The 27,690-nt window shown below is 42.4% G+C and overlaps 2 protein-coding genes across 2 annotated transcripts in view; one reads left to right on the forward strand and one right to left on the reverse strand.

Moving 5' to 3' along the window:
- Positions 1 to 5,093: 5,093 nt before the first annotated feature.
- pax4 (paired box 4) lies at positions 5,094 to 8,785 on the reverse strand (the record flags this gene model as incomplete). Its single annotated transcript, XM_084573873.1, has 7 exons — positions 5,094 to 5,376; positions 5,457 to 5,539; positions 5,638 to 5,778; positions 5,963 to 6,053; positions 6,145 to 6,360; positions 6,495 to 6,625; positions 8,674 to 8,785. The coding sequence occupies 7 exons, from the start codon at positions 8,783 to 8,785 to the stop codon at positions 5,260 to 5,262; spliced, it is 891 nt and encodes a 296-aa protein (XP_084429999.1). The 3' UTR covers positions 5,094 to 5,259.
- Positions 8,786 to 11,279: 2,494 nt separating this feature from the next.
- snd1 (staphylococcal nuclease and tudor domain containing 1) overlaps positions 11,280 to 27,690 on the forward strand; it is a 174,864-nt gene continuing 158,453 nt past the window's right edge. Inside the window, exons 1-9 of the mRNA XM_084573206.1 lie at positions 11,280 to 11,588; positions 14,530 to 14,679; positions 16,130 to 16,250; positions 16,339 to 16,420; positions 22,788 to 22,948; positions 24,798 to 24,889; positions 25,573 to 25,731; positions 25,834 to 25,940; positions 26,463 to 26,553. Coding sequence (XP_084429332.1) covers positions 11,517 to 11,588; positions 14,530 to 14,679; positions 16,130 to 16,250; positions 16,339 to 16,420; positions 22,788 to 22,948; positions 24,798 to 24,889; positions 25,573 to 25,731; positions 25,834 to 25,940; positions 26,463 to 26,553 — 1,035 coding nt within the window. The 5' untranslated portion in view covers positions 11,280 to 11,516. The remainder of the gene's footprint in view (positions 11,589 to 14,529; positions 14,680 to 16,129; positions 16,251 to 16,338; positions 16,421 to 22,787; positions 22,949 to 24,797; positions 24,890 to 25,572; positions 25,732 to 25,833; positions 25,941 to 26,462; positions 26,554 to 27,690) is intronic.

Here is a 27,690-nt window from a genome sequence, read left to right on the forward strand (position 1 = left end):
CTACGTTTTCTGCCGTGCTGTAAGATTTTATAGGTCTTATAGATCTGGGATATTTTCAGTTCACTTGTCGGATTGGCCTTTTTTTTTTGTGCTTCTGATTGTGTTCAGTATTTAAAACAAGACTGTTAGCTCGTAGTAATGTGTATTTATTTTATTATTATTATTGTTTTGTTTTTTATAATAAGGAGAAGCTTTTTTTTTTTTTTTTTATCCTGAGTATTACATGCCCCAAATAACAACTTGACACTTGGGTAACAGCCACACAGACAGAACAAAGGTACTTGACGCATGCCCGATGCTTGTTTCATACCAGATTTGCATTGTTCGACCAAATAATGAATTTGATTCAGATTTAAGGAGGCGGGCGTGTAAGAAATTAACGTAAAACTTGCATCTGCTGCACAAACAAATGCACAAACTAACAGAACACTATCTAACTTGACTATCTCTTTAAACCATACGGAGGTTTACGGATGTTTGTGTGTCTTTTACAAGGAGATTAAAAAGTAGGAAATTCTACTGCTATCAATATCACAGCAGAGGAACGAATATTAATACATTCAGCTTTAAAGGGGAACTACTGTTTTTTACAACCTGGGCCTTATTTCTGGCATAAAATACAATTGTTTACTCACCCATATGTAGTTGTTCGGGAGATATTTAGATCTGCGTATATCCATATAGTGGGAGTGAGTGGGGCACCGAAATGCAGCCTCTAAATAACGCATTATCTGCCAATATTTTGTTATCATACACTAGTGCTATTCCCTGTTGAGTCCAGAGTTACCTGCTATGGTTCATCCACAAGAATCGGAAAAATTTTCAGCCATGTTGCAAAAAACTAGCAGTAGCAAATTACAGGTAAACAAGTTGACCGTCGCGGGTGCACGCGGCGCTCAGCGATGACATCATCCAGGTCAGAAGACATCATCCGGGGGCCGGAGGTAAATCTGCAGACCCCGGATGATGATAACAAGTAACTCCAGACTCAACAGGGAATAGCAGTAGCGTACGGTAACAAAATATTGGTGAAATGAACGAGTTTCGCGGCAGATAATGCGTTATTTAGAGGCTGCGTTTCGGTGCCCCAGTCACTTCCACTATATGGATATACGCAGATCTAAATATCGACTACAAATTACACAAAAGTTATATGTGTGCGTAAATGATCGTATTTTATGCCAGAAATAAGGTCCAGGTTGTAAAAAAACAGTAGTTCCCCTTTAAGCCTGTGTGTTCCTACAAGCGAATGAGTCATTTGTTCAGAGTACTGTACCAAAGTGAAACTTTATGAAGGAATTAAGTGCCTTTAGGATTAATCGGCTGTACCAAATATTCAAAGTCGCCTGGCGGATCCTATTCTTTGTATTGTACGTTTTTCTCGTCAACCATGCTCTTAACTGTTATTTAATTGACCTTTATGTAAATAGCCTCATACCTTTTGTAAATTACACTTTGTAATTTTTGTAAATATCACACTTAAGTATTTTTTATTGCTGTTAATATGTTTGCATACTGTAAACTTTAAATATACCAGCTGCTATTTTGCGTTAGTGACGTTCTCCTAATGAATCCTGTAGCCTTCATATCATTCCTATTTTAATAAACAGCTTGACATTTTTTGGTGTAATATGTCGCAAGCCGAATGCCAGAAGCACACTCTATCTGCGGTCTGTTTACTCCGCTCTTGGCAGTTTGTATCGCTCAGAGAAGCAAATACGAGTGTGTAATAAATATTCGCAAAGTGGCCGGAGCAGCAGGGGTCATCCGCACAAGCGGTGAGGGAGATAAATAATGACATGTCTTCAGAAACATTTGGATAACAAATTTGCACATCCCAGATTTAGCCCTAGTTGAACTCCGATACGCTTGTCGGCTTTTGGTTGCACAATGTGAGATAAGGTTTACTTAACGTTCCAGCTTTAAGATCAATATTTGTGTGAAATTGTTACGGTAATTTCGGGCAATTTGCAGTTGCAGCTCGCGTCCAGACTCATGCAGCACATGTAGTGGAGACACATTGAGGCTGACCAGTGACTTCTTGGATGTAAACTTTCGTGATTTGATAATTTTTTCCCGTGAGACAATCAAAATTAGCACGCGAATCCTTTAGTAATGGACAAAAAAATGTATCTTTGCTGTGACCTTTGACCTTGGACAACCAGAAACTCAGTCCAGGTCTACACTTGCGCCAAATCTTAGGTCTGCTGCGCAAATCTGCAAATCTGCAAATCTGCATTCATGTTTTTTGGAAAATTCTCTCATGACAAGGTGAGTGACAACAAACCATTCATTGAAAAGGTGGGGAAGCAGTTAAAATATCATACAATAATCTGATTATTTAAAAAAAAATGCAAAATCCTGATCTGTTGGACAAGAAATAAGCTCTTAAATTAGTTTAGAAAATGTGGACTGAAATGTAGTATAAGGTAGCATAAAATAGAAATATTGACTTAAAATACGCTAAAATTGGCCTGGATTTATAGAACCGGTGGACGTTTCAGTAACATAAGCTATTCAGGGGGCAATTTGCAGTGGAAATCGCAACACAGCGGCGCACCGTCATGTGGAGATGTCATTTAACTATCTGGCTTCACGGTGTTATATTCCGACGGGGGTCATTTCGCCGGTAGGCCGCTTCCATTCTGCTGACCAAGCTGTTTGTATTCTGATCCCAATCTTTCCCCCCGCTGGCCAATTATCGAGCAACTCCGAGCCTTACGGCCTCCTCACTGTAGTAAAGGGACGCGAAGGAACTCGGTGCCTCTGCCCTGTTGCAGTCATAAAAGCTGATACCGAGCGGAGCAGATATCAGGTCGTGTTTAGACTTTTTGAAGCTGTGCTTTTATAGATTATCCCACCGGCTTTCGCTGGACAGGGATCTTGGACGGTCTCCTCGGCCTCCTTCTGCACTTTGACAAACAGCGAGGCTATAAAAGAGATAACATCCATATCATTCTGTGGTAACCCTCAATGATCCATGGAGCGGTGATTTATGTCACACTCAAAGAGTCTTCAGACCTGAACGACCATGTCGGTGACCAGACAGTATAATTTATCACTGCAGCACTCTGTGTACTCTCTAAAATTTTCACCCTTTCAACCTGGGTTTATTGGCTTCGTCACACCTTGGCATATAGCATCTTATTCCAATCTAACCAGTTTCTACTTTATTTTCTTGCAAAATCGCATTCACGTCCTTACAAGTACGTTCAAGAGATGGATTCATTCAACTGTTGCATGTGACAAAGATATTTGTCAATCATGCTCAATACATGAATGTGTGTTACTCATTATTATTCACAAGCACAAGAGTAAAAGGAAGATGATGAGTGGACCTGCTGTGCACTGAAAGAGAAAGTTGTGCAAGGGACAAGATTGCAACTTCAGTCCTTTGTCTCCCTCTACTGGTCGGAATATGTCCCTGCCAGCTCCAAAAATGTACACTTGCCTTTTTCAAACATGCACATCAAACCTGCTCTGCAACGTCGGCCACATGCTGTCACGTGCTTTCAGTCCAGGTAGCAATGTGGAGTCGCGTCCTGCGCGGACAGAAACTTCCCGTTCGCTTGAAACGGGCTCCAGGTGAAAGGCGCCACCGCGTGCCGGCCCCACGTCCGAGTCAGGGCGCAGTCTCTGATTGTGTGAGTGGCCAAAGGGAGCGTTGGCCCCGTGTCCGTGTGGTGGTGAAGCAGCGGGAGGGTGAATCTGCCTCTGTGGTGAGTCCTGTCTATGCTCTGGGTCGCGGTGTCGCTCTGGTGGTGGAGGAATGAGGGTGAGATCGTGACGGATGCCAGACTTTGAGAGTCCCCTGTGCCTGAGTAACACATTAAAAAAAGAGACAAGAATAAATTAGTTAGCTTTCACAAAGGTCTAACTAGTTTTTTGCATTTATCATGCAATGTACAGCAAAGTGCAGAAACACCTCAATAGTACTCTTTTAAAAATCCCATGTTAAAGTCTAAATTATCCTCAGAAATCAACTATCCAATGGACATGGGCCTTCTGAGGTTGTCCTGTGGTGTCTGGCAACAGGATGCTCTTAGTGGGGGCTTTTGGGTCCTATGGGTCGAGGGGAGGGGCCTCTGTGGATTTATCAGTCCACAGAGGTCTTAGGGTTAGGGTTACCTAACCCTAACCCTAACCCTAACCTTCAGTTTGGGATCTAGTGAATTTGGAGGCCAGGTCAACACCTTGTGCTGTTCTTCATGTTTTTTGTTTAGTTGTTCCTTTTGTGTCTGCCTGTGTCAGGCTGCATCCTGCTGGGGATGGCTGCCATCAAGGAGTGTCATTGCTACAGGGTGGGGTGCCTGGTCTGATCTAGGTGGGTGCTACATGTCTAAGTAACATCCACACGAATGAATGCCAGGTCCAAAAGTTTCCCAGCAGAATGTTGTATTGTCATAAGATGGTCAATGTTATTCACTTCTCCTGTCAGTGGTCGTAATGTTTTGCCTAAAAATATATATGGATGGTAAATTCAGACAAAATTAACGTCATGTTTTCTTGTTTGTGGCATCCTTAAATGACGGCTGCCACAAACAAACACGTAGAGATATTTGCAGGATCTCACCTGCTCCCGCTGAGAAGACGCAGCCGCTTTGCAAATTCCTGCTGACCGTGTTGTGTAAGTAGTCTTCACAGTCGACTCTTGTTCCCTACAACAGCCAACACAAACACAGTTAAAATGTGACTCTATGCTACGTTAATGCCATTTGTTAGATAACCAAAGAATCCTTTACTGATTCACACAAAGGGGCATCCTTAGAGATTATTTAGTAAGCGCTATCTCTATCTCTATCTCTATCTCTATCTCATGTGAAAGAATCAATTGTTACTTTTGAGGAAGGAAACTCGTCCGCGTGACTCACACCGTACCTGCTGAGACATGAGGCCGTTGGCCGTGGTTCGACTCTCTGGAATGAAGTCTCTTTGCCTTTGACGGTCTGCAGCTGTTACGGAGAAATACTGTCGGTCAGACTTTGTGGTGCAGGTGTGAACGTTACCCTTCAGTTCAGTTCCATCTGTTTGCATCGCATCAGAGCACGTTTCATTGATTAGCATTCATTTTCTGGAGAGTTTTACTAGATTTTAGTTATATTTGCTTTATTTTATTGAATCTTTCTTTTACTTGTGGGTCTTAAGAGTGTTTTTTATGTGCAACTAAGCTACTGTGACCAAGCAATTTCCCTTGTGGATCATTAAAGTTAATCTAAGTCTAAGTCTAACCCAACTGGAACATTAATTTGAGCCTAAACCTTACCCCAGCGTTTTGTCTCCACAACCTGAACAATACAAGCACACATACGTACTCTGCGTGTCACTTCTCTGCTTGACCTCTCGCCTCCATTTGGCCCGTCTGTTAGAAAACCAGACCTTTGAGAAAACCACGTCCCGGAAAAGATTAGATGCAGTCATTTACGTGAGCATTTGACTTATAAAAATGATCGTTCTACCTTGATGGTGTCCTCGGGGAGCTTGATTTCAGCTGACAGCCTCTCCCTCGTGTACATGTCGGCGTACTGGCAGTTGGAGAACTCTGAATTCAGGAGACACCGCCGTGTTTTTAAACTGCACTCCTGAGCGTGGACGTTGGAGCACTGTGCCAGTTTGAAACGTGAAGCGGGCGGTTTTTACCTTGCTCGAGGGCCCTGCTCTGCTCAGGGGTGAAGGAGGTGCGGTTTCTGTGCAGGGATCCTTTAGGTTTCTGGCCGTCGCTGAATATTGAGTCAAACATCTCTCGCTCGTTGACTTCTTCTTGAACCAGAGGGTAAAAATCTGCAGGCACAGGCACAGGCACAGGCACAGGCAGGCAAATTCAAATCCAGCCAGAGAAGAAATCAATAGGTATATTATACAGTATAAGATCTTATTATATAACTTATTACAATGGGATACATTTTGCCTGTTAATATAAATTTTGTGGAGTTTACTTGTCCAGTGACTTTCACATGTAACTTACCCTGCTCAGCTCTGATCTGTGAGGTGACCTCCATGCACATCGGCCCGTGGTCCAAGTGGATCTTTCTTAAAATCCTGTTTATAGACGACACCTTTGCAGAGCATGGTGTGCAAAATAACATATAATCAATATCAATAACATCTTCAGTTTCATGGAAATGTAGGAATTTGAAATCCTCTTACGCTGGGAACTTTGGAGACCTTGCATATGCGCGCAGCTGCAAGCCGTTTGCGTATCTCCCATGCAAAGATGGTTGGGTTTTCCCGTTTGCACTGAATGATGGTGGAGATAACGCCGGGCGTGAGGAGCCGCGGCCGGCTCCCTCCGATGGTCTTGGGCTCCAGGAGTCCCGTGCGCCGGTAGCGGCTCAGAATCTTGCTGACGCACCCGTTGGACACCTAAAAGCAGCAGCGGGGTTCCACCGTGATCTTGCGTAAATATGCGTAAATAACATCCTAAACGCTTACACGAACACATGTTTTGATTATTATTATTAAAGGTGTTGATTCGTGCCATTTTAGGCCGTGCGTACCCGGAGTATCCTGGAGATCTGGCTTGGACGGACTCCCTCCGAGGCCAGCTCAATCATCTTCCGTCTCTTGTATTCTGGGAGAGGTCTGCCGTTAAGAAACATCCCTCCGAGCTGGTTGACACTTCCACCACCTTATCACAACACAGCCTGTACTATTTAATTGCACTTTAAACTGAGTGGAAATCTTAAAAAATCCACCTAAAGTGAAATACATCGCAGCTCTGAACCGGTGCTTAATGCGCACGGTTAATTAGACGCCAGATTATCTTTTTGAATTGCGAAATAAAAATATTATATTAACCTTTATTTTGCGCGTCGACGTTTGTTCCGCACATTCCCGATCGCTCCCAGTCCTGGTGGTGAGGCTGCACGCAAAAACTCTGGAAAACTGTGGAAAAATGTGTGGAACTGTCCAGGTAGCTCCACGCACGCCCGGCGAAAGACAGTGAGAGAGAGGAGTCGCACCCTTCACGCACAGATTTATAGGCCCGCGGACCTCCACATGACGTGGGGGGCCTGTTGCCTGAAATGTCAATATTGCTTGGAAGTGGATGCGGGCATCGTGGACTTGAAAAGGGCTGCAGATCTCTATCTTCCAAAAACCTACTTTAAGTGAGAGCTGTCAGAATATTCTGGCTTTAATTGGAGTGGTTTTCTCATTTGTTTTGTGGATTTTTCAAAACAAGTGTCCAACACTTTCACTCGAGCAATTTTTGCAGGCTAATCCAAACGTACTGGGTGATGGAAATTCGTCTTTCAGAAACATTCCTCTCAGAATTGAGATTTGAAAGTCACAGAAATGTCGATATCACCTTTACACTGTAATTTAGAGGCATGTTGGACGTTTTATATTTAAACGAAGTTAATTTAAAGCACTTTTAAGCATTTTTTTTACACTTCTTATCCACATCTCGTTTTCTCAAGTGCCCCAAATAAATAAATAAATGTCTTTCTTTTCTGTGCACATCTCAAATCTGCGAATCAACACTGTAACGTTCAAGTTTGGGAGCTGACATAATTTCCCTTTTGCGCAGTGGTTGACCACAGCCTCAGTCAGACAAACCAGCTTTCCGTTGCACCAAAATTTAGCCTCTCGACTTTCTGCCTTGGCTCGCATCAGCGCTGCAGATATAAAGTTACATATTCCATCTTTCAAAATGATCAACACCGGCATTTTCCCCACACTTTAGTGAGGGGGGACTCGTGGTCACGTGACTCGAGCATCCTTTCCCAGGTTAAGTGGCTCAGATTAAAAGGATCTCTGGGTCTCCTTTCATAAAGCAAACATTTGGAAATCTGTTCCAATGACGACTGCCATATGGTAAAGTGCTTTTGATAAATCATAAATCCATCACGTAGTCTCTCTTTATTACATTTTCTTTCAAAACGTGAACAAATAGACTCGTATGTGGGCGCAAGGAAAGGGCCAATTGGGGGACCTCGTTTATCCAGAAGAGGGAGGCTAAAATAACCCTCACAGATGTTCCTTGGGCAGCCAGCAGATAAAAATGCGTTGTAAACGTTTCAAAGGGAAATATTTGACGAGCAAATATTAGCCTATGTGAAAAACCCACACAAGGCTCGTCTTTTGGCCTGTTTAATGACTAATTGAATATCATTAGTTGGGTCCACACAGATCGAAGTGCCACCGAAATAAAGCCTCACATTTTAAAATGCCATATGGCCCGCATTATACATTAACCATGAGTTAGAGGACAATAATACTGTGTGTACAATCAGCCAGGTTGGATGGAGGACAGCCATTTTTTGGACACCATCGTCTCCTTGCCAACCGGGACAAAGGACAAATAAGGCGAGCTTTTTTTATTTATTACCGGCAAGTTGATGTGGTCATTGATTTATAGAGCTTTATTGCAGGTACAGCGTGTGCCAAACGAGGCTGATTGAAGCACTTACGTTGTGTTGTTAAGACGGCACCACATTTTCGCGGTGCGTAAATTTTAATCTGGGCTCGCCAAAGGGAGGGGCGGCAGTTTGAGTGTCTAAAACAGTGGCACTGGTCACATTTAGTTTTTAGTTACGCGTCCCGGGTCATTGTTTTGTGCGTAAAGTACCTATATCCGCGCTTTATTTTGTCACACGGCGCCGAGAAATGGGAGAAAATCAGCCGCGTAAAAAGGTTACCAAAACCTCTCCAAAGCGCAACGGGCCGGCGTACGCGCAACGGAGCTGTCTCCGTGCTCAGGTTTCTCCTCCCCGTTGTAAGAAATCAACGCGATTCGTGAGAAGCCGGTGTTTTGTAGTTTAGCTGGTGTGAATATTTCTCGCATCGTGTGGACACCGAGAGCTGTTTTTGTCTTGTATCATTCACACGCGTCTCATCTCTCCATTTACATTTCAATATGCGACGATTTCACCATCAACTGCAGCGTGATTGCTCATTATTTTATAAACCTCGAAGTTATTGGAACTTTTCACTTGTTGTAATTAAAAAAAAAGACAAAAAATAAATTTTGATTGAAATTTTGCGTACAATTAATTGGGGGTAATTGCTGTGTGCTGCAGCAGGGAAATAAATCGTTTTTACAAGGCTATGGGACATTATTAACAAATCCAAAAGTATGTGAGCTTTCCCATGCCTGGTCCAAATAAACCACACTAGCTGCATGCTGTAATGGTTGCAACGTGTCTGCTTTCTTAATAATATGCCACAATAAGAGATGGAACCAGGAGTAGGCCTATTGCTCCATCTTATGAGGTAAAACGCATGCTTTAAATGCAGCCAAATACACAATGGTGAGTTTGAAACTATGTGATGTTTCTCTTTACCCTCGGTTCAGTTACACATGCAGCCTGTTGCAAGTAAAAGTGCTGATTCCACAGGAACCATGGGCATTTAATCCAGCAGTCTGAGAGCCAGTATCAAGTTACATATCAGTCTAGCTTTATGGATAACAATAGATGCCATGCATTTAGAAATGTAATGTTTTTCATTAATCTGTATTTGCTGTAGGCGCTTGAAGTAGGATTTCCAGGTTTTCCGTGCAATCCTCCAAGTCATTTCTTCCAAGTAACTTTTGAAACTGTACCATTTTGCACCAAGTATGTTATTTAGTCAGATTCTGTTTTGCTCATGTTCTGTTTTCCTTCTTTTTCCTCAGATGAGATAACGGCACACGGATTACTGCTGAAGTGAGTAACTAAGTTTCCACCTGACATGTTTTTATTAGTCAGCAAGAAAGCTAATAATGGAATCTGATGATGCCCTGATATCAGTTGGATCGTCTTACATGCTAAATACTAAGGTTACAAAGTTTCATGACTGAAACAGTCTCATGACTGCTGTGGTCGACATGAGATGCAAATACATGTGTGCATATAAGACGTGTGAAAAGCACCCATATGGGGAGAGATGATGGAGTTAGGAAAGGGAGTCTATATGAAACAGTGCCACCTGAGTGGATCTGTGTTTCAGCACGAGAATCAACCTGCATACACGGCACTGTAAAAAAAAGACCTTTAAACTTCCGTTATTTTACATGCATGGATGCTTTTACAACCTCCATGTCTCACGCCAAAAGCTCAACAACAGCTCTGCATCACCCACGGGACCACTGAATTGTTTGACTAGTTAGAAAATGAGGTGAATCACAATACACTGTGAGATATTCATTTATAAAACCTCAAAACAATCTTACTAAGACGCTGTTTATACTTTTTTTCTTTTAATTTGTATAGTATAATCCAAATTATTGCCCGCATCTAGTCAGAATCCGTGCGTATCTGCTACAGACACTTGCGTTAGGCTGCATACACTCCCCCATTGTCTCTGTCTGTTTTTTCTCATACATAGTTCATTGTACTCATCAAAAGTCGCTCCTTCTGGGAGTCAGTGTCAGCGCATCAAAAGAGTCGTGGCATATGAAAACTTCACAGCGTATTTGGCCTGCAAATATTTAGAGGAGATCCCCTGGGCACAAATGTTCTGCAGCAGCAAGGCCTCGCTTCCCACACAGACACACTTCAATCGGTTACTCTCAGTCACATCTGGAAGCTGCCAAGTATAACCAAGCAGGCAGTTTTTTTGTTTTTTTTTTGCTTTTTAAATTTGTGTCTGCATTCTTATCTGGTTTCGTTGCCCCTTCTGCGGATTTCACTATAAGGCTGATGATGAAACGGTGCCGTTAATCAGTATGATGTAATATTCACGTTCACTATGAGAGAATAAATAAACGTTTTCTAGGTCAGCATAATCAGTCTTTATAAAATGTGAATTAATGACAGTAATGGTTTGTGGCTTTGGGACAATTCTTCATGTCCCATTGCTGATTCATTTTCTGGTTATTACTTACTTATAATGTGAACATACAGTAAATTCAGGTAAATTAATGGTCTGTTTTATTCAGAAGAAGCTGTTATATATTGCCTGCAATTCGCAAACAATGCAATCCAGCCTCTTATAATTTAAATTATTATTCAAATAATTTCACCTTTTAAATGTTGCATTAGGAAGCCATGGATTATAATAGGAAGTTGTAGTTAAAGTTAAAGTTGTACATTGTTTTGGATCAAATACAACTATTAAAAACAAAGAATCACTGCTTATTTTTTTTTTTATTTTATTTTTTTTTTTTGTTCTAAAGCATAACTTTGAAGAGTACAACTTGTGAATGCAGCTGCATTATCTCGCTGCAGTGATTTTAAAATCCCCGTGAAGCTCAGGTGAATTTAGCATTTCCGTGGCGCCCTGAAGGCAGCATTAGCTGGGTTAAAGCTATGCTGACGTGTCGTAGCACTTGCTCCGGAAGCCCTTATTTCAAGTTGCCTACGCGGTCCGCGGGCCTCCCCGTCCGCTCCCATTCATTCCGCTCCCCCCGCAGACCCGGAAATATTTTGACGCGTGTGTATGCATGGCACAGTGTGTTTCCGGTATAACGTGTGTGTTGATCGGTGCTCAGTCTTTTTCTCTTGGCTTTCATTAGAACAGTCACTCTCCACAGAGCCCCTGCTCCCTCACCTGGCTTACCCCTCAACGGCGTTGTATATCTCACACCGGTGGACATGGCATCTGTTTCAGGACCAGCCCAGACAGCAGCTCCGTCTGCTCCTCTGCAAAGAGGGATTGTGAAAATGGTAGGAACACTGGCATGTGAATATGAGAGCTCCCCTACGTGAGTCTGGAGAGACAGCTAGTTAGCCAGGAGCTAATGAAGGCTGAACAGAGCAACGGCTGTTTGAGAACTTTAACTAAACTTATTTGTCATTATAAGTAACATTTTCTCATTCAGTGCCAGTGCTGACATTACGTTACTGACAACTGTCACTGACATTTAGCTCACCTGGCTGCGGCAGCATGCCTGCTAACGTTAGCTTTCCAGTTGCTAACATTGCTAGCCTGCTAATAAGCTCTGATAGAAATTGACCCAAACACTTTGCTATCTTCATAGTTAGCTGTGAGTAGTTAAAACTTTATATCTTTCCATGAATGCAAAGCAAGTTGACAGTTGTTGGCTGACAAAAGCCCGCTGACAGTTTGAATTTACATTTCCTAACAGCTAAGCTGGCAGGAAACTAAACTAACTTGTTAGCTGCTACGTTAACAGATGTTTAGTTTCTCAGCTAACTAGTAGCTAACTGCTAGCTAGAGTGTAGCCAGAGTCAGACCAGGCAGTGATAACTTGTATTTAGCCCCTCGTTTGCGTTTAAACGCTGTCAGTTGTGTTCACCAGAACCGTTAAACAAACTCGTTTATCGTCTTGGCCACACGCAAATTAGCCAACTAGCGGAAAGCTAACACGGGAGAGCTGCTAATGTGCAATGTATGGTTTCTGTTTTTATGCCCGTCAGTGTCAGCCTGTGGGGCTCCTCTGAGACACGCTGAAGTGGTTAAAGTGCAGGTTAATAATGTATGATTTCAGACTGTGATAGTGGCCGAGCTGTGTTCCGTCAATTGAAATCACAGCCAGAGAGCATTTCCTCCGTGTGCCGGTTAAAACCAACCACGGGAAACTGACACGTAGCTACAAACTTTTTTTTTTTTTTTTTTTTTTTTTTTTGCCCCCTATAATCTCCCACTCATCTTGGCTGTGGGTAGTCTCTGTTGGTCCATATGTCAGTGAAACCTCTTTTATTTTAGATCTGGCTACTCCGCTCACATAGATAAAGTGAGCACATTTTCTGCAGAAATTATTTTGCACATACATATGTAATATATCCAGACTATTTGATGGAGAGGAAACACCTGATCGGGCTTTTCCTCTACCTGCTTTTCCTCTACCTGCAGTGATTTTTTTTTTTAATTTGCTGGAAGTCTTTGCCACATAAAGTATGTAAGCTTTACCATATCTGGTCCAAATAAACCACACTAGCTGCATGCTGTGATGGTTGCAGCATGTCTGCTTTCTTAATAATATACCACAATATGAGATGGAACAAGGAGTAGGCCTATTGCTCCATCTTATGAGGTGAAACGCATGTTTTAAATGCGGCCACATCGATGACCAAATACACGATGACGATTTTGAAACGATGTGATGTTTCTCTTTACCCTCACTTCAGTTACACATGCAGCCTGTTGCAAATAAAAGTACTGATTCCACAGGAACCATGGGCATTTAATCCAGCAGTCTGAGAGCCAGTATCAAGTTGCAGTTACTTGCCAATTCATTAGGTACACTAGTCCTGCGCTAAGTCTCAGCTCCATGAAGGTTAAGGTATTCAGCATTTGTTTAAAATTCCTGAGACTGTGTTTCTATTATTTTGGCAGCACCATTTAAATCGGCGGGCTAGGCTAAAAATAACATCTTCCTAAATGGTTTTTGTGTTTGCACATAAGCCGAACCTTACAAGAGTCGAGAAGAGGGATTTCGTGCAGGACTGTTACGTACAAACACATTCGTTTTCACAAGTGTACCTAATATTTTGGATACAACGGACACAACTTCTTCTAAACTTGAACCAAATCAGTTGATGGGATTACTGTGTAGATCGCGATCACGTGCCGGTCGCTCCTCGTGCCTACAGCGAAATCACTGAATGATTTGAATGAGTGCTGTTTATTTAAGTCGTGTCACTTTGTGGACCTTTGTCACCCCAACACATCAGCCTTTAGAAACCTTTACACCGACCAATAACAATGCACTGAAAAACTGCCGCTCTCTCCACATTTAAGGGACGAAGACAGCCCTACAACTGATGTCTTATTACACGTCTGCGATCAACGTTATTCTTTTTGCAGGAAGGATTTCCCGCATGAAAAGTTGCATGCTTCATAGGAATTCAGTTTGGAGGAGTTTGTGTCCCTATACCTCGAGAAAGGTGATCAGGGAGTCAGGCAAGGCCGTGCAGTACTTTCCAAGTGGAGCTTGGCCTTTTTGTAAACAGAGTCGCTCTGCTTTGCTTTTTTTTTTTTTTTCCCCTTTCTATTTTTTTTTTCTCACGGCTGCGAGTACAACCCCAGCTACACCTCCGTCCGCTTTGCCCATACTTGGAGGGAGTTAGTCGGTTAGCGGGGGGCACTAGTGATTTGAGTTTATCTAGCCCACATCTTAGATCAACAGCACACAGTGATGCTCCCTGCAGACACACTGGAGAGTCCGCAGATAAAAGCTGTTTGCTCAGATTCGTGTAAATGCCATGGTTGTCAAACCCAAGAGTGGGTTATCTTTTTTTTTTTTTTTTTTTTTTTTTTTTTTTGTATTTAGCTACGTTATCAGGTGGCGTGATCTCACCTTGGGTTTGAATGATAGACTGTCACCATGGCAATGTGTAGGGTGAAGTTGCCTCCAAGCTGTATAATGCTTGTCCAGGGTCCTGTTGCATCTTCTGAGACTTTAATTTTTGTGATTTAACGAAAAAAAACATATATTGGGAACTGATTAGCAGCCACAGCGATGATTTATTTGTTTCCTAAGCCAGTTTGAAATTATGTGTGATGCTCCTGTAGAGCTTATCAAATTGACACTTTCTTCAATGCAAGTACAACCGTTTCGATGTACGTTTATTTGTTATTTGTCACACTTGACCTGCTGAATCTGTCTTCCCCAATTGACACTCTTCATTGTCGCCTCTTCAGGTCTTGTCAGGCTGCGCCATCATCGTTCGGGGCCAGCCTCGAGGTGGCCCACCCCCAGAGCGTCAGATCAATCTGAGCAATATCCGAGCCGGAGCCATGGCCCGCCGAGCCGCACAGGGCCAGCCCGACCTCAAGGACACCCCCGACGAAGTGAGTGGTCCTGTCGCAATGTTTTCATTTGTATTCGTGGATATATGTGTCGATGCCGTGTTCCGATTTGATGCTGGCGTGAACATACTTGTTTTTAAAGTTGTGAGAAGAAATTCTTCGGAATTTGCTATTTCCCATTTAGCAAACGTTATATTCCAGATAAACATTGTTCAGTTGGACTTAAGTCTTTAGATAACACTCCTGTGGCGTGACATTTTCCTATCAAACCTTTGAAAACTTTAAATTAATCAGTTTGTTTATCACAGCCAGACTTCTGTCTGTTCCTGTATCTGTCACTGTTTGAATCGTGGAAGACTCAAATGTCTTCTTTTTACCTTTCAATACGCTTTCCAATTTGGCATTGACAGAAATTCCTTTTTCCTCTTTATCAAATGAAAGAAATCTTGTTAAGATAAGCTCACAGAAATAGTTTTGAAAACAGTTTCGGTTTCATGACCATCAATCTGCCGATCATCGCCTTCAAGGTTCATTTAAAGTTCTGCGGGACATACACGGCATAACCGGCATAAATGTAGTCTATGCTGGTGCGAGCTATTTATACTTGTGCGCTCGTCAGTCTGGCTCGCTCTGTAAAAACGCCACCCAAACGCTAGTCTGCGCTTTGTCTTTTTTGTCAGTCGGGTTAAGTTTTGTTTCTACTTCCTGCTTCACTTTCAACAACGGTGACTGAAACTTTGGCCGAAGACGAGTCCTAGAAATGTTTGTATCTCCGAACCTCCTCAGTTAACCTTTCCTCGATTTGTCCCGTCTTTATTGATCCAAAACAACCAATATAAAAACTGTGGCGATGGAGAAGCAGCCAGAAATACTAAAGTGGAAACATGCTACTTCCAAGCGGACCAATCGCAGCTCTTGTGCTCTGCGTAGTTACATTTCTGGCGAGGTGCACATCAGCTACGCCGTTAGGGTCTGCATATGCTCTGCACAATGTGTCAAAAACAATACCAACATACAGTTCTTGAGACATCAGCTATGTGCTTCTTAAAACGACCTACAAACTCATTTGGCCATCCCACGCAACGACACACATACTGGCACAGAAAGGGACCAAATCATTGCCTGGACAGTTGAACTTATTGAAGTAGCCTTTCTACTCTGGATAATTGGATGCAGGGCAGCTCCACAAAACATTAACCATCTAGCACTGGATACTAATTTCCCATCATTACAGCAGACCATTATGTCTGTCTGATGGCTGTGAAGAGGCAAGAGGGAGCTTTCTCCCAGAGTTCACCAGCTGTGTGATGCTGTAATTCTGTCAGAAAATACGCCATCGGTTTAAAACGGGCCGTATCCGCAGCAGCCCGTCTCTACTAGTTGTTAACCGATATTGATGAGTCGAAGTCGACATTGATTAGTTATTTGTGATTAACCTTTGATTCGATTCGCTCTGTGGACGTGTACGCTAATTTTCCCGTCTGCGTCGCAGCCATGGGCCTTCCAAGCCAGAGAGTTCCTGCGGAAGAAGCTGATCGGCAAAGAAGTGTGCTTCACGGTGGAGATCAAGACCGCCCTGGGCAGGGAGTACGGCATGGTCTACCTGGGGAAAGGTACGGTGCCGATTATTTGGATTTTATAGTTCATCGTAGTGTGGTAATGCTGGTAAAAGTGATATTTCTCTTTGTCTTTTCATTGCAGACACTACAGGTGAGAACATCGCTGAGTCTTTGGTGAACGAGGGCCTTGCCACAGTCCGCAGAGAAGGAATCAGAGGAAACAAGTAAGATTTTCTTATTTTCTTCAATGCCACCTGTAATGTATGCGAGACAAAAGGTATATAGGTAGAAATGACTCTATACTGCTTGTAAGATATAAAACGTTCTCTGTACACAAGAACATTAGCATGAAACTGCAGCTTTTCTTCTGATAACGTATTGGCTTACGTGGATTTGTTGATGGTTACAACAGCCTATCACCAAGTCTGTCAGAAGAGAAAATTGTATTTCCGTGCAACCTCAAGGAGAGCTTTTTGCACGACTGTTTATGTTGGCGTTAATACCGTGTCGCATTTAAGGAAGCGGTAACATTATTCAGTGCTGACTGGTGCAGAAACGAAACAAAAAAGAAGAAGGTTGTGGAGTCAGAGCTCTCAGTGTTACTTAGTAGAAGATGAGGTGTTTTTTCCATAGAAGTCAGATTTAGTAAACTTGTGGTTGTCTTATAGGCGACTTCAAGGGAATTTTAGCTCAGATGTAGCTGACTGTAACTGTACTGACCGGTGAGTACAGGCCTTGTGGATAAACCGATCAGCCATAACATTATGACCACGGACAGTAGAAGTGAATAACATTGGCCATCTTGTGACAATCCAATGTTCTGCTGGGAAGCCTTTGGACCTGGCATTCATGTGGATGTTGCTTAGGCATGTACCGCCCACCTAGACCAGACCAGGCACCCCCACCCCATAGCAACGACACTCGTTGATGGCAGCAGGATGCAGCCTGGCATAGACACACACACAAAAACAGTTTAGGAACAACTATAAAAAAAATAAAAACAGCACAAGGTGTTGACCTGGCCTCCAAATTCACTAGATCCCAAACTGATCAAGTATCTGTGCGGCCCCTCCCCTCAACCCACAGGCCTCGCTAACAACATCCTGTTGCCAGACACCACAGGACACCCTCAAAAGGCCCATGTCCATACTCTGATGAGTCTCAATCCATAGTACCCAAAGGGTTCCAGACATCAGCTTTCAGGCCTGGTGGTGCTCTTTGAGCTTGTATCATGTTTTGGATCTCCCACACGGTCACGTGGAACCAGCCTCACAAGGCCGCAGCTACATTTCGCATTTGTTATGGAGCCATAATCCGATCTGTCGGCGTGCCAGACCTCGACGATTTCATTAAGCACGAGTCTGATATCATGATAAATGCTTTCCCTCCGAAAGCTGTTGGCACGGTCGGCGCTGTTGGAAGTAATTTTGGACGTGAAAGCTTGTTTTAAGTTTGCAACTTTGTGTGAGAAAATCGCTTTTAGCTACATGATGTAATCTTCTGCTTTCTAAAGCTTACATCACTGCAACACTGGTAAATCTGTGGGGAGTTAATACATAAGTCCTCAATTGGTGGACTGTAGAGAATTGAGATGGAGCCATGGTTTCCCAGATGGTGGCAGCATTACCCTGCTGCTACAATGATGTCCCTCTGAAACTCTTTTCTGCCACATTGCCCTTATGCAGTAATCCCCTAAATACACTTGCACACCCAGTGCTATATGACGGAGTGCTGTATATCCCCCCCAGTGGCAGTATTTGCACATTACACACATTACAAGCAATTTGACTCATGCTGCTACATTTCTATGTTCCAACATGAACAGAGATGATGTGAATGTTTTGCCACTAATGACCCATTTCAAGCATTTGGCGCAATGGCCCAGAACAGGCACTAATGTAAATGATGCTTTAAGTGTAAGTTGGCATCATTTGGCCAAAGGAGGGGGTGGGCATTACTCAGCGAGGACTTGAGGCTTTAGTTTTTCCCTTGGCGCGCTACCCTCCAACATCATTACTCCTCGTGACTGGCTACGTTGATCACGCTAACTATGATGTGATGGTAATTACGGAGGTGATGGTAATGATGATGGCTTCGGACAGTGCAGTTAAACATGTGTTCAGGAATCTCTCTGCTCAGCCAGTTCACAAATCTGATGGCTGATGCCAGTTTATGAGTACTCATCAGTGCAGCATAGAAGACTGGCGTTTTTTTTAATTGTATTTTTTATTTTTTTTTGTAATGGTTCTTGCCAATTTTGGGAGAAATTGAGTCATCTTGAAGTACCACATACCACAGGAAGACGGAGGATTGATTCCAAGCAGGACAGATTTCGTAGTATTTTTTGGGGTTTTTAGTAGTAAAAGTAGTTTACACAGTTTGAAATTTGGCTTCTTGAAATGTATGAATAATAGAAATGTCTCGATCAAGTATTTATTTATTCTCTTTTGTTCCCAATCCGATCACGGATGTTGAGTATTGGACTATTCGAGTCCCTGTCTTTCGGATTTTCCTCCCCTGGTGATTCATAGTGTTGCGCAAATGCACTGAGGAGATTTATTAAGTAGTAAGTGAACTTCAAAATCAGTCCAATATACTGTAGGTCAATATGCTTGACAGTTGAAAAACTCTCAGTATGAAGTATGAAGAAAGAAAAAAAAAAACTTGATTCCGAGCTATTCCTTAAAGATTTTCCCATTTCATTTTATACATAGATGAGCCTTCTTTGCAAAGTGAATAACAGTGAAATAACTGAAAATATATTGGCTCTTATCTCAAGAACACTTAGAGCTAGGTGTTTCTACCAAAGTGAATGCCAGCTAACAAACTAAGCTAAACTTGAAAATTCACACTGTCGCAACAAACACTAAATCACAATTCTTCTCAAATCTCCTCCTCTGTGAAGTTCTTCCAGACAAACAACAGACGTGTTTAGTCACGTTATTTATTGTTTGGAAAGATCGGGTTTGGCTATGGGCTGATTTAAAAAAAAAAATAAAAAATGCATTCATCTGCCCAACACCGATCTTGCGGTACAGAGTCTTTTAAAACTGTCCAAACTTTCTGTTGAGTGATTTACACCTCTAAATAAGTCAACCGCAGCATTAAAACCGCCGATAGGAGTCGTAAATAACGTTGATCGTCTTGTGACAGTTCAATGTTCTGCTGGGAAACGTTTGGAACTGGCGTTTGTCTGGATGTTACTTAGAAATGTCGCACCCACCGAGACCAGACCAGGCACTCCCACCCCATAGCAACGACACTCCTTGATGGCAGCAGCCATCTCCAGCAGGATGCAGCCTGACAGACACATACACACAAAAATGCTTTAGGAACAACCCAAAAAAACAAGGTGTTGACCTGGCCTCCAAATTCACTAGATCCCAAACTGATCAAGTATCTGTGGGATGATCCATTGAGGCCCCTCCCCTCAACCCATAGGATCCAAAGGCCCCCACTAACATGACACCCTCAGAAGGTCCATGTCCATTCTCTGATGAGTTACAACTGTTTTGGAGGCGCAAGGGAGACCTACACAATACTAGGAAGTTGGTCATAGTGGTATGCCTGACCGGTGTATATGCAACAGTTTTTGTCATGATTGTTGACCAAAGGTAAATATTCTTGAGGTATCCGTCTTCCTCCTTTGATGTTTTTTCTTCTTGCTTTTATGTGGTCTCTGATTTGACGCACCTTCAGAAAACAGGAGCATGACTATTGACTCGATGTTAAGTCGTCAGTAGTTGGTTATCTGCTGGTGAAGTGGGGTATTATAAAGAACCAGGTTAGATTCTTGCAGCAGAACTCTACCACACTCAATTATTAATAGTTTTCATCTGAAAGTAGACACCGATTTTTTTTTTGTACGATTTGGAGCCTTTTTGCCCTCTAAAGTTATGATCCTGGCATTAGTGTGTGTGTGTGACACAGACATAATTTATTTCATGTAATTATAAATCTGGTTTAATCACTCCACGTGCATGCGTCATGTCCTGTATGTTATTATGTCTTGTACTGGCGATGATGTCTTTTTCTTTTTTTTCTTTCTCATGGCTTTAGAAATATAACATGCTGTGTTCAAATGCGTTCTTTCCCTTCATATTGCAGCTGTCAGCGTCGGGCAGATTTATATTTATTTAATCACACAGATGAGATTTTTGGTTCGCAGCTGGGAGCTTCATCATTTGACAGAGTTTCACTTTGACTTGATCAGTCATAAAAAATTCCGTCCTCGGTGCTGAGCCATGCGGGGACGCGCTCATAAGTCTTTCCTTTTCAGTCCCGCATCTCGGTCTCTGTCACTTAGTCCGACTGCTCTTCTTTAAAAATGGTTGATCCATTTGCCGAGATGGCTGGGCCCTTCGAAAATCGGACCGAATCCGCGGCATTACACTTACCTTTTGAAAAATTAACATGCGCAGGGACTTGACTGATTGGTTTATATAACGCCCACGCGCTAGATCAGAGGGGAGCTGCATTAACATGGAGAGAAACTGCGCCTGATAACCCCCTTTGCTCCTTTTTAACCGGCTCCCTAGAGGAGCTCTGGTTGAGCGGTTTAAACGTCTGGGGGGATGGAGTGTTTTTCTACCAGGGCCTCCCGGTTCACCAGGAGTGGGACCCTTCCAGTCGAGCACACTGGGAAACATGACTTTTTACGCCCTTCTTCAAACTGTTGAAAGACAGCAGGGAACTCTAAAACTACTTACCCAGGTTCAACATTTTGTATGTATTTTTAGTTGCCCAAGGGAGACACATGGAGATGAAAGATGCAGCCTACAGCATGTTCAAATATAAGGGAATTGGAAAGTTCTCTCCTTGGCCCTTGTTCCTCCAGCAGACTTGCTCGGCATTGCACTTTCCTGCCCATCAATATGTGTTTTGATTTCAAGCTGTGTGCTGGCTGACCTAAAAAAGAAACCGGTCTATTTGGAGACTTGGATAAGTTCACTATCAGCTGCCTCCACACATGAATATATTTCTTTATCTTAACCAATCTCGCCTCATGATTTGTTTTTCCATTTATTCTGTCTCTTTACAATGTCTGCTTCTGCTTGATTGCTTTCTTAGTTTTTTTCTATATCTGTGTAGCTTTCAGTTCCCCCGTTTCGTACTTAAATTGTAAGTAGCTTAAACGCTATTGGCTTCTTACAGAAAGTTTCACCATTGTTGCTCGGTAAGCAAGAAACTGCTTCAATTCAATCTGAAGTTGGTTGCTAAATCAGCGTAGGGGGGTTGTGGGGGTGAACTTGACTGCATTTTGGGCCTGAGTTCACAAGCCCAATTAGGAAACGCACAGCTGGAGAGCCGGCTACGCGCGTGTTTATGTGTGTGTCGTTTTAATTGAGAGCCACTTTGTTGCCGCTGCAAAAGCGAGCCGTCTCTTTTAGTCAGTAAGATGTGAAACATTCAGTTTTAAAAAGCTCCAGTCACCATCGAGGCTCCCATACCAATTGGGCAGCCTTTGCTTCTTTGGGAAAAAAAAAACAAAAGCCTGCTGGCCATTTGAAGTTCTGAATAATTAAAGTTGTACGAGGGCCCTCGAAAAGCATTAGGCTGCACAGTTTAGGGAGCCAGCATGGAATTAATTGTGGCGTTTGTAGCCAGCTGCGTGGTTGCTTTTGAAGGAGCTGTCAAACATTGTTATTGTCTCCTCACAAAAAATAAAAACCAAAAACGCTCGGATACGTTTTAACCAGTTATAATGTGATCATCAGCTGGTTGCCAGTGATTCAACAGTGCAGTTTGTCAAGAACAGCACTTTATCAAGCTCTTATTTCAATGAAGCTGGATCCGTATCAATCGCATACTTATTCTAGCCTGTGTTTGTAATTAACACTTGCAAGCGAGCACCTAAAAAGTTACAGCCGTCGCTTTTTGTTTGGATGAATTTGCAATTAATCCAGCCACAGTTTGCCTTTTTTGGTTTGGCATAATTATTATTCCAGCCTGCATAAGAGCAATTTCAAAACATTAACCTTAATAAAGGCAGTGACTCTACAATCCGAACCGTTTCTGTGTCTCAGATACGGCGTATCGCTCGCTAACTGGTGTGAAATTAATTGGCGCTTGTGAGCAGACGAAGCGCCGTTTTTTTTCAAGCGGGTTGTCAAAGAGGTTTCATGGCAATCAAAAGACGTCCTCATATTTGTCGTGGCCGCTCGTAACCTAGTTAATAGCCGTGTTTAACGCAAGCCGCCGCGGCTTTAAAGTCCAGCTGTGTTCTTCAGCGGCACTTTCATTTTATTTTTCAGAGCTGGTAAGGAGCGGCCTGCGAAGGTTTCAGTATCAGTAGCCAGGTTTCTTGCAGCTCAGTTGCCGTGGAGATTTTGGTTTCTTATTTTATGCTGTGTATTTAAATTTTAAATGTGTTAAAAGTAGCACAGATGAAGTCATTTTTCCCTGCAGTGTTCACAGCCTTCACACTGTGGATGGCATGCAGGTTCTTCTAAAGACGGTAGCCTGGAAAGACGCAAAGTATTTGTACCACACATGTATTGCTTTATCACTGTAACAGGTGTTCGTAGATGTATATTACATGGTTTGGTTTTTTTTGCGTCTAAAACTTTTCCTTTTATTTTGTGCGACCAGTCCAGAGCAGGCCAGACTCTGTGAATTGGAGGACCAGTCAAAGTCATCCAAGAAGGGCATTTGGAGCGAGGGTGGAGGCACACACACCATCCGCGACCTCAAGTACACCATAGAGAATCCCCGCAACTTCGTCGACTCCTTGCACCAGAAACCCATCAACGGTAAAAGCCTCTGTTTCTCTCATAAAAGCCGAATTTGCCGGCTCCGTCAAAAATCCCCTGTTTTCGACTAAAGATATTTTGTTCCCGACATCCACTTCAGGACCCGTAATGGCACACATTGTGTCACCCTTCACCAGCTCATTCCTTCAGTCTCTCATCTCTGGCCTACTCGAGGTGTAATGTGCCACTCGATTTATTTCCAGACGACTGCCGGTAACGGCGGCTCAGCTCATTTCACTAACCTTTAATTGAATGGGAAAATGAACAAGGGGTGTCTATTTTTTTTTTTTTTTTTTTTTTACCCTCCTCGCGCTTTCATTTCTTGTTCGCAATTCGTGAGAGGCATTCAGGGTTAGTTTGAAATTGGAAGCAGCAATTCAGATGAAGTGCTTTAAATGTGCGTCAAGTTGCTGTGGTTGAAAACTAGAATACCAATTTCTCTCTCATCCGCTTAAGCTGCTGCCTCTCCTCATAAACACAAACACGTATATATGCACACAAGTTAGACTCTGAGAGTGGGAGAGAGAGAGAGCCCATCTCAGAACACTATTTAGGTGTGAAATTTCTTTGACTCACATCCTCTAGCAGTTACCTCAAAAAGCTTTCCAAATAAATTGACCTTGCCTCAAAGCCTGTTCTAATAAACACTGGATGGTCTGAACTATAAAGTAGTATTAAAATTGACCAAAAATCTGTCTTTGAGTATTGTCCTTCACACATTTCAAAGCAAAAAGCGGACAAATGTGTTTCTTTCTTCCCAAAGATAAATTGCTAGGGTCAGCGGGAGTTTATACTGTATAGAAAATATGATAAACAAGTGATGTTTGTACGTATTGCCCCTTTCACAGATACAAAATCAAATATTTTACATCAATAAAAGCAATATAACAATTGAGGTTACATATTTAAATTCAGATAAATAACAGCAATACTCAACATCTCTAACCAAAAGCCTGTCTGAATGTAAACGGTTGTCAGCTGCTTAAGGTGTCACCGGCATCTACAGATCGCAGCGATAAGGGGAGAGCTTTCCATAAGAATGTGTTGAAAAGCTTAAAATGCACGATTATCTTGAGTTTTCTTATCTAAAGGAGATGAAATGAAAGCATGAACTGTCATCTCAACCTTGGTCGCTTTGGCAATGCTCCTCAACTGTACTCTCGGATGCCTGAGACGATTCTCAAAAGACACGGATTGGTCGAAAAAGATTTCAAAAGGTTTTTCTGAAAACAAACCCTCAGCGACCCAATGTTCTGTTTTTGAGGTATATTTCCAGAAGCAATTATAAGAGCCTTTGTCTCGTTTCCATTTAACTGAAGGCTGTTGTCTGCCATCCAGCTCTCGATGACGACAAATATATTTTTAAATTTCAAATTATCCAGTGGTTACTTTTAAGAGAACTGAAAGAGCTGTATAACTGAATATCATCGGAATAAAAAATTATAACAGATGTCGGTATAATAATCTATTAATCTGTCCAAGAGTAACCTTATAGGACCCAGAACTGAACCCTGTGGGATACCACATGACGGTGGCACTGTGTCAGACAGTATTTGCCTGTTAAATTAAATAATCTGAGTTTAGTAGTGCCATTAATAAGCATTTCCAATCACCTGCAGCCATCATAAAACTGTTGGTGCTAGTGCTGTCTCTGTTGAATGAAGTCTAGAAAAACGCACTCTTTGTTAAACACACCTATTTGAACTTAATTCAAAAATTTATGTTTCTTTTTTTTCTGTTTTTGCAAAAAAAACAAACATAAAAGTGGATTTCACTGCAGACGTAGGTGCAGAAGTTTCTGTGAACGTGTCCTCAAACGTCTCTACATCATGTTCTTTCCTCCCCTCAGCCATCATCGAGCATGTGCGTGACGGCAGTGTTGTTCGTGCCTTGCTGCTCCCCGACTACTACCTGGTCACCGTCATGCTGTCTGGTGTTAAGGTAACCACCACTCACTGGCTGCACATGAACTGTTGATTAATTTATTTGTGTTTCATTGTTGGGAGATTGCAGTAAGTTGTTATAATTAATGCATGAAAGTCTTATTGCATGTAGCTACAATACAATGTCACGTTGTGACAGTTTTAAACTTTGCTGTCGTATACAATATTAAAGAACTTTTAACAGTCCAGTCTTGTAGTCCTGGAGTCGCTTCCTTTAGTCTGTTTGTTCTAGCGGTGTCATATCCGCGCCACTAAATTTCCCCATCAATCTCTTTCGCCAAGCCCAGCTTTGCCAATGGACCACTCAAGATAACTAATCTTTTCCATCTCCCACTTGAAGATATTACATCCATTTCAAGGTGTTCTTTGTCTCATTGCTCAAAGGCTTGTCTACTCATTGGGCCTGTTGTGCTTATATCTGTCTGGTGTTTTCCCCCACTATCAAAAGGAGATTACAGATAGCATGTACAGCTAGGCAACATTGGTTAAGGGGGATAAGAAGAGAAATAAAGAGTGCACGTACAAAGAAAAACAACTACAGTTACTGGTTGACTGCTGGAAATTGTGAAATTGTAATCCATTAACTGGGACACATATTAACGCATAAACACGTATTGATTTAGGCATAACTATTATAATATATTAATGTTTTTTGCGTTTTTTTTTTTTTTTTATCTCCAGTGTCCCACATTCAAAAGGGAAGCAGACGGTACGGAAACGCCAGAGCCCTTCGCAGCCGAGGCCAAATTCTTCACCGAATCGCGTCTTCTCCAGCGAGATGTTCAGATCATTCTGGAGAGCTGCCCCAACCAGATCATACTGGGCACCATTCTTCATCCGGTAAACAGCAGGGATAGGCACCTAGTTGTCGCAGTACCATGACAAATCCTGCCTTTGTATCTTATTATTATTTTGACTGTTCATGTTTTTCCTTTGTCTCAGAATGGTAACATCACAGAACTCCTGCTGAAGGAAGGGTTTGCCCGCTGTGTAGATTGGTCCATGGCTGTTTACACCCAGGGAGCTGAGAAACTCAGAGCTGCTGAAAGGTATTGGAAAACTTAACTTGTTGGTCATGTTTTCTGAAATGGCTTACTGTGCAGGTGTTGATGATGCTAAAGATTACACAGGAAATGAAGAACATTCATCAGAGAAATCTTGAAGGTTCCTAATAAGCATATCAATGAGCATTTTAGTCGGTGACGAGCCGTCTTGTCCGATTTAATTAAATTCAGATTCTACTCGGCTAATAGAAAAGTGTAGGAACCCAGTTTGTTGAAAGATAAGATTAATATCGGAAGTACCTGCAGATTTTTAAAGTGCTGAGAATAATTTGACAAATAAAACTGACAGATGTACAAATACATAGAGAGTCCAATATAGGACTCTATACTGCTGCAGTCATACTCATTTTCTACCATCATGCTACAATGACTGTAGGCTAATCATTTGCTCACTTTAATGAGCTTTTTTTTTTTTTACATTGTCCGGCCAGCTGGTTCATTCATAGTCGCTTGATTAAACCCTTTATGCCCTAATATCTGACCGATGTTGCTTTTGTTCTTGGCCAGATCCGCTAAAGAGCGCAAGGTTCGCATCTGGAAAGACTACGTGGCACCCACCGCCAACTTGGACCAGAAGGACAGACAGTTCGTAGCCAAGGTGAGGTCTTAAAGTGTCTTTTATAAGCTGTGTCCCATTTGTGAACGCCTTGTCTCTGCTTCATTTGGTCCTAATGCCACTTTTTTTGGCTTTTAACTTCCACATGGATTTCGTGCTTCTATCTATAGTCTTCACTTATTTTTAAACCGTACGGAGAGAAAAAAAAAAAGGTGTTGGGTATAAACCTTTTTGCATGTCATGCACACATTGCCAAATGTGAATAAGACTTGGCTTCAGTGCTAAAGAGAATACGGTTGTTTCCTTACCTCTCACCGTTTGACGTCTGCTGCGGCATTTCCAATTTTCTTTGCTGCAAAAGCAGGGGCACTTTGAGTTATATTTTCCTGCCCCCCCTCCACTGAATAAAAAAATAAAAATCCCATCAGTAAAGGTACGAGGAATGCTTAACAGCAACCTTGACGCCATCCCCAGGCAAATTACGGCCAAATCGCTGGCGCATGCTGTAGCAGTGGCTCAGAACGACACCCAAAAGCCAAGAACTACAGATATTAGCTTTGGAGGTTATTGGCCGGGGCCTCGGGAGAAAAGAAGTGTCCTTAATATCAAACACCGGGGGGGTGGGGGGTTTGGGTTGCACTGCCTCCTGGTTGTCGGCGTATATTGGTTCAAACCAAGTAAGATCGACTCCTAGATGCATTTTGTTACAGCCTAACTGCATTGTCACAATCGGATGAAATATTGTACGTTCCAAGTTGTCGCTTAAATGTAGTAAAGCAACTTCTAGCCTTAAAACATCCGCTTTAAATCTGGTCTTCTCTGTGAGCATTTTCATGAGTTGCAGCCTCCCTTCAGTTGATATATATTCCTCTGGGAATGAGGGGGAAAAAAAAAAAGTTTAATACCTTCTTAAAGTTTGTCTTTTGTCTGTTGTTTGCTCCCTGAACTTTTAAGACCCTGAAAAATTCATGGCCAGCCCGAGGGTTACATAAAAGGTGTTGCTTGTGCAATGTGCTTACAGAATGAATTTTGATAAACTGCATACTCATAAAGAAGACACAGAAAGAAACCATGTGTATGTATATTTTCATTTTTTTGTCCTGAGTCAGTTGGAAAAGGCTGGAGAAAGGATAAAACATTTATATTATCGGCGCGAGCTGCTCTCAGATCTCTTGGAAG

The sequence above is a fragment of the Chelon labrosus genome, assembly GCF_963514085.1.
Source record: "Chelon labrosus genome assembly, chromosome: 23".
Classification (NCBI taxonomy): domain Eukaryota; kingdom Metazoa; phylum Chordata; class Actinopteri; order Mugiliformes; family Mugilidae; genus Chelon; species Chelon labrosus.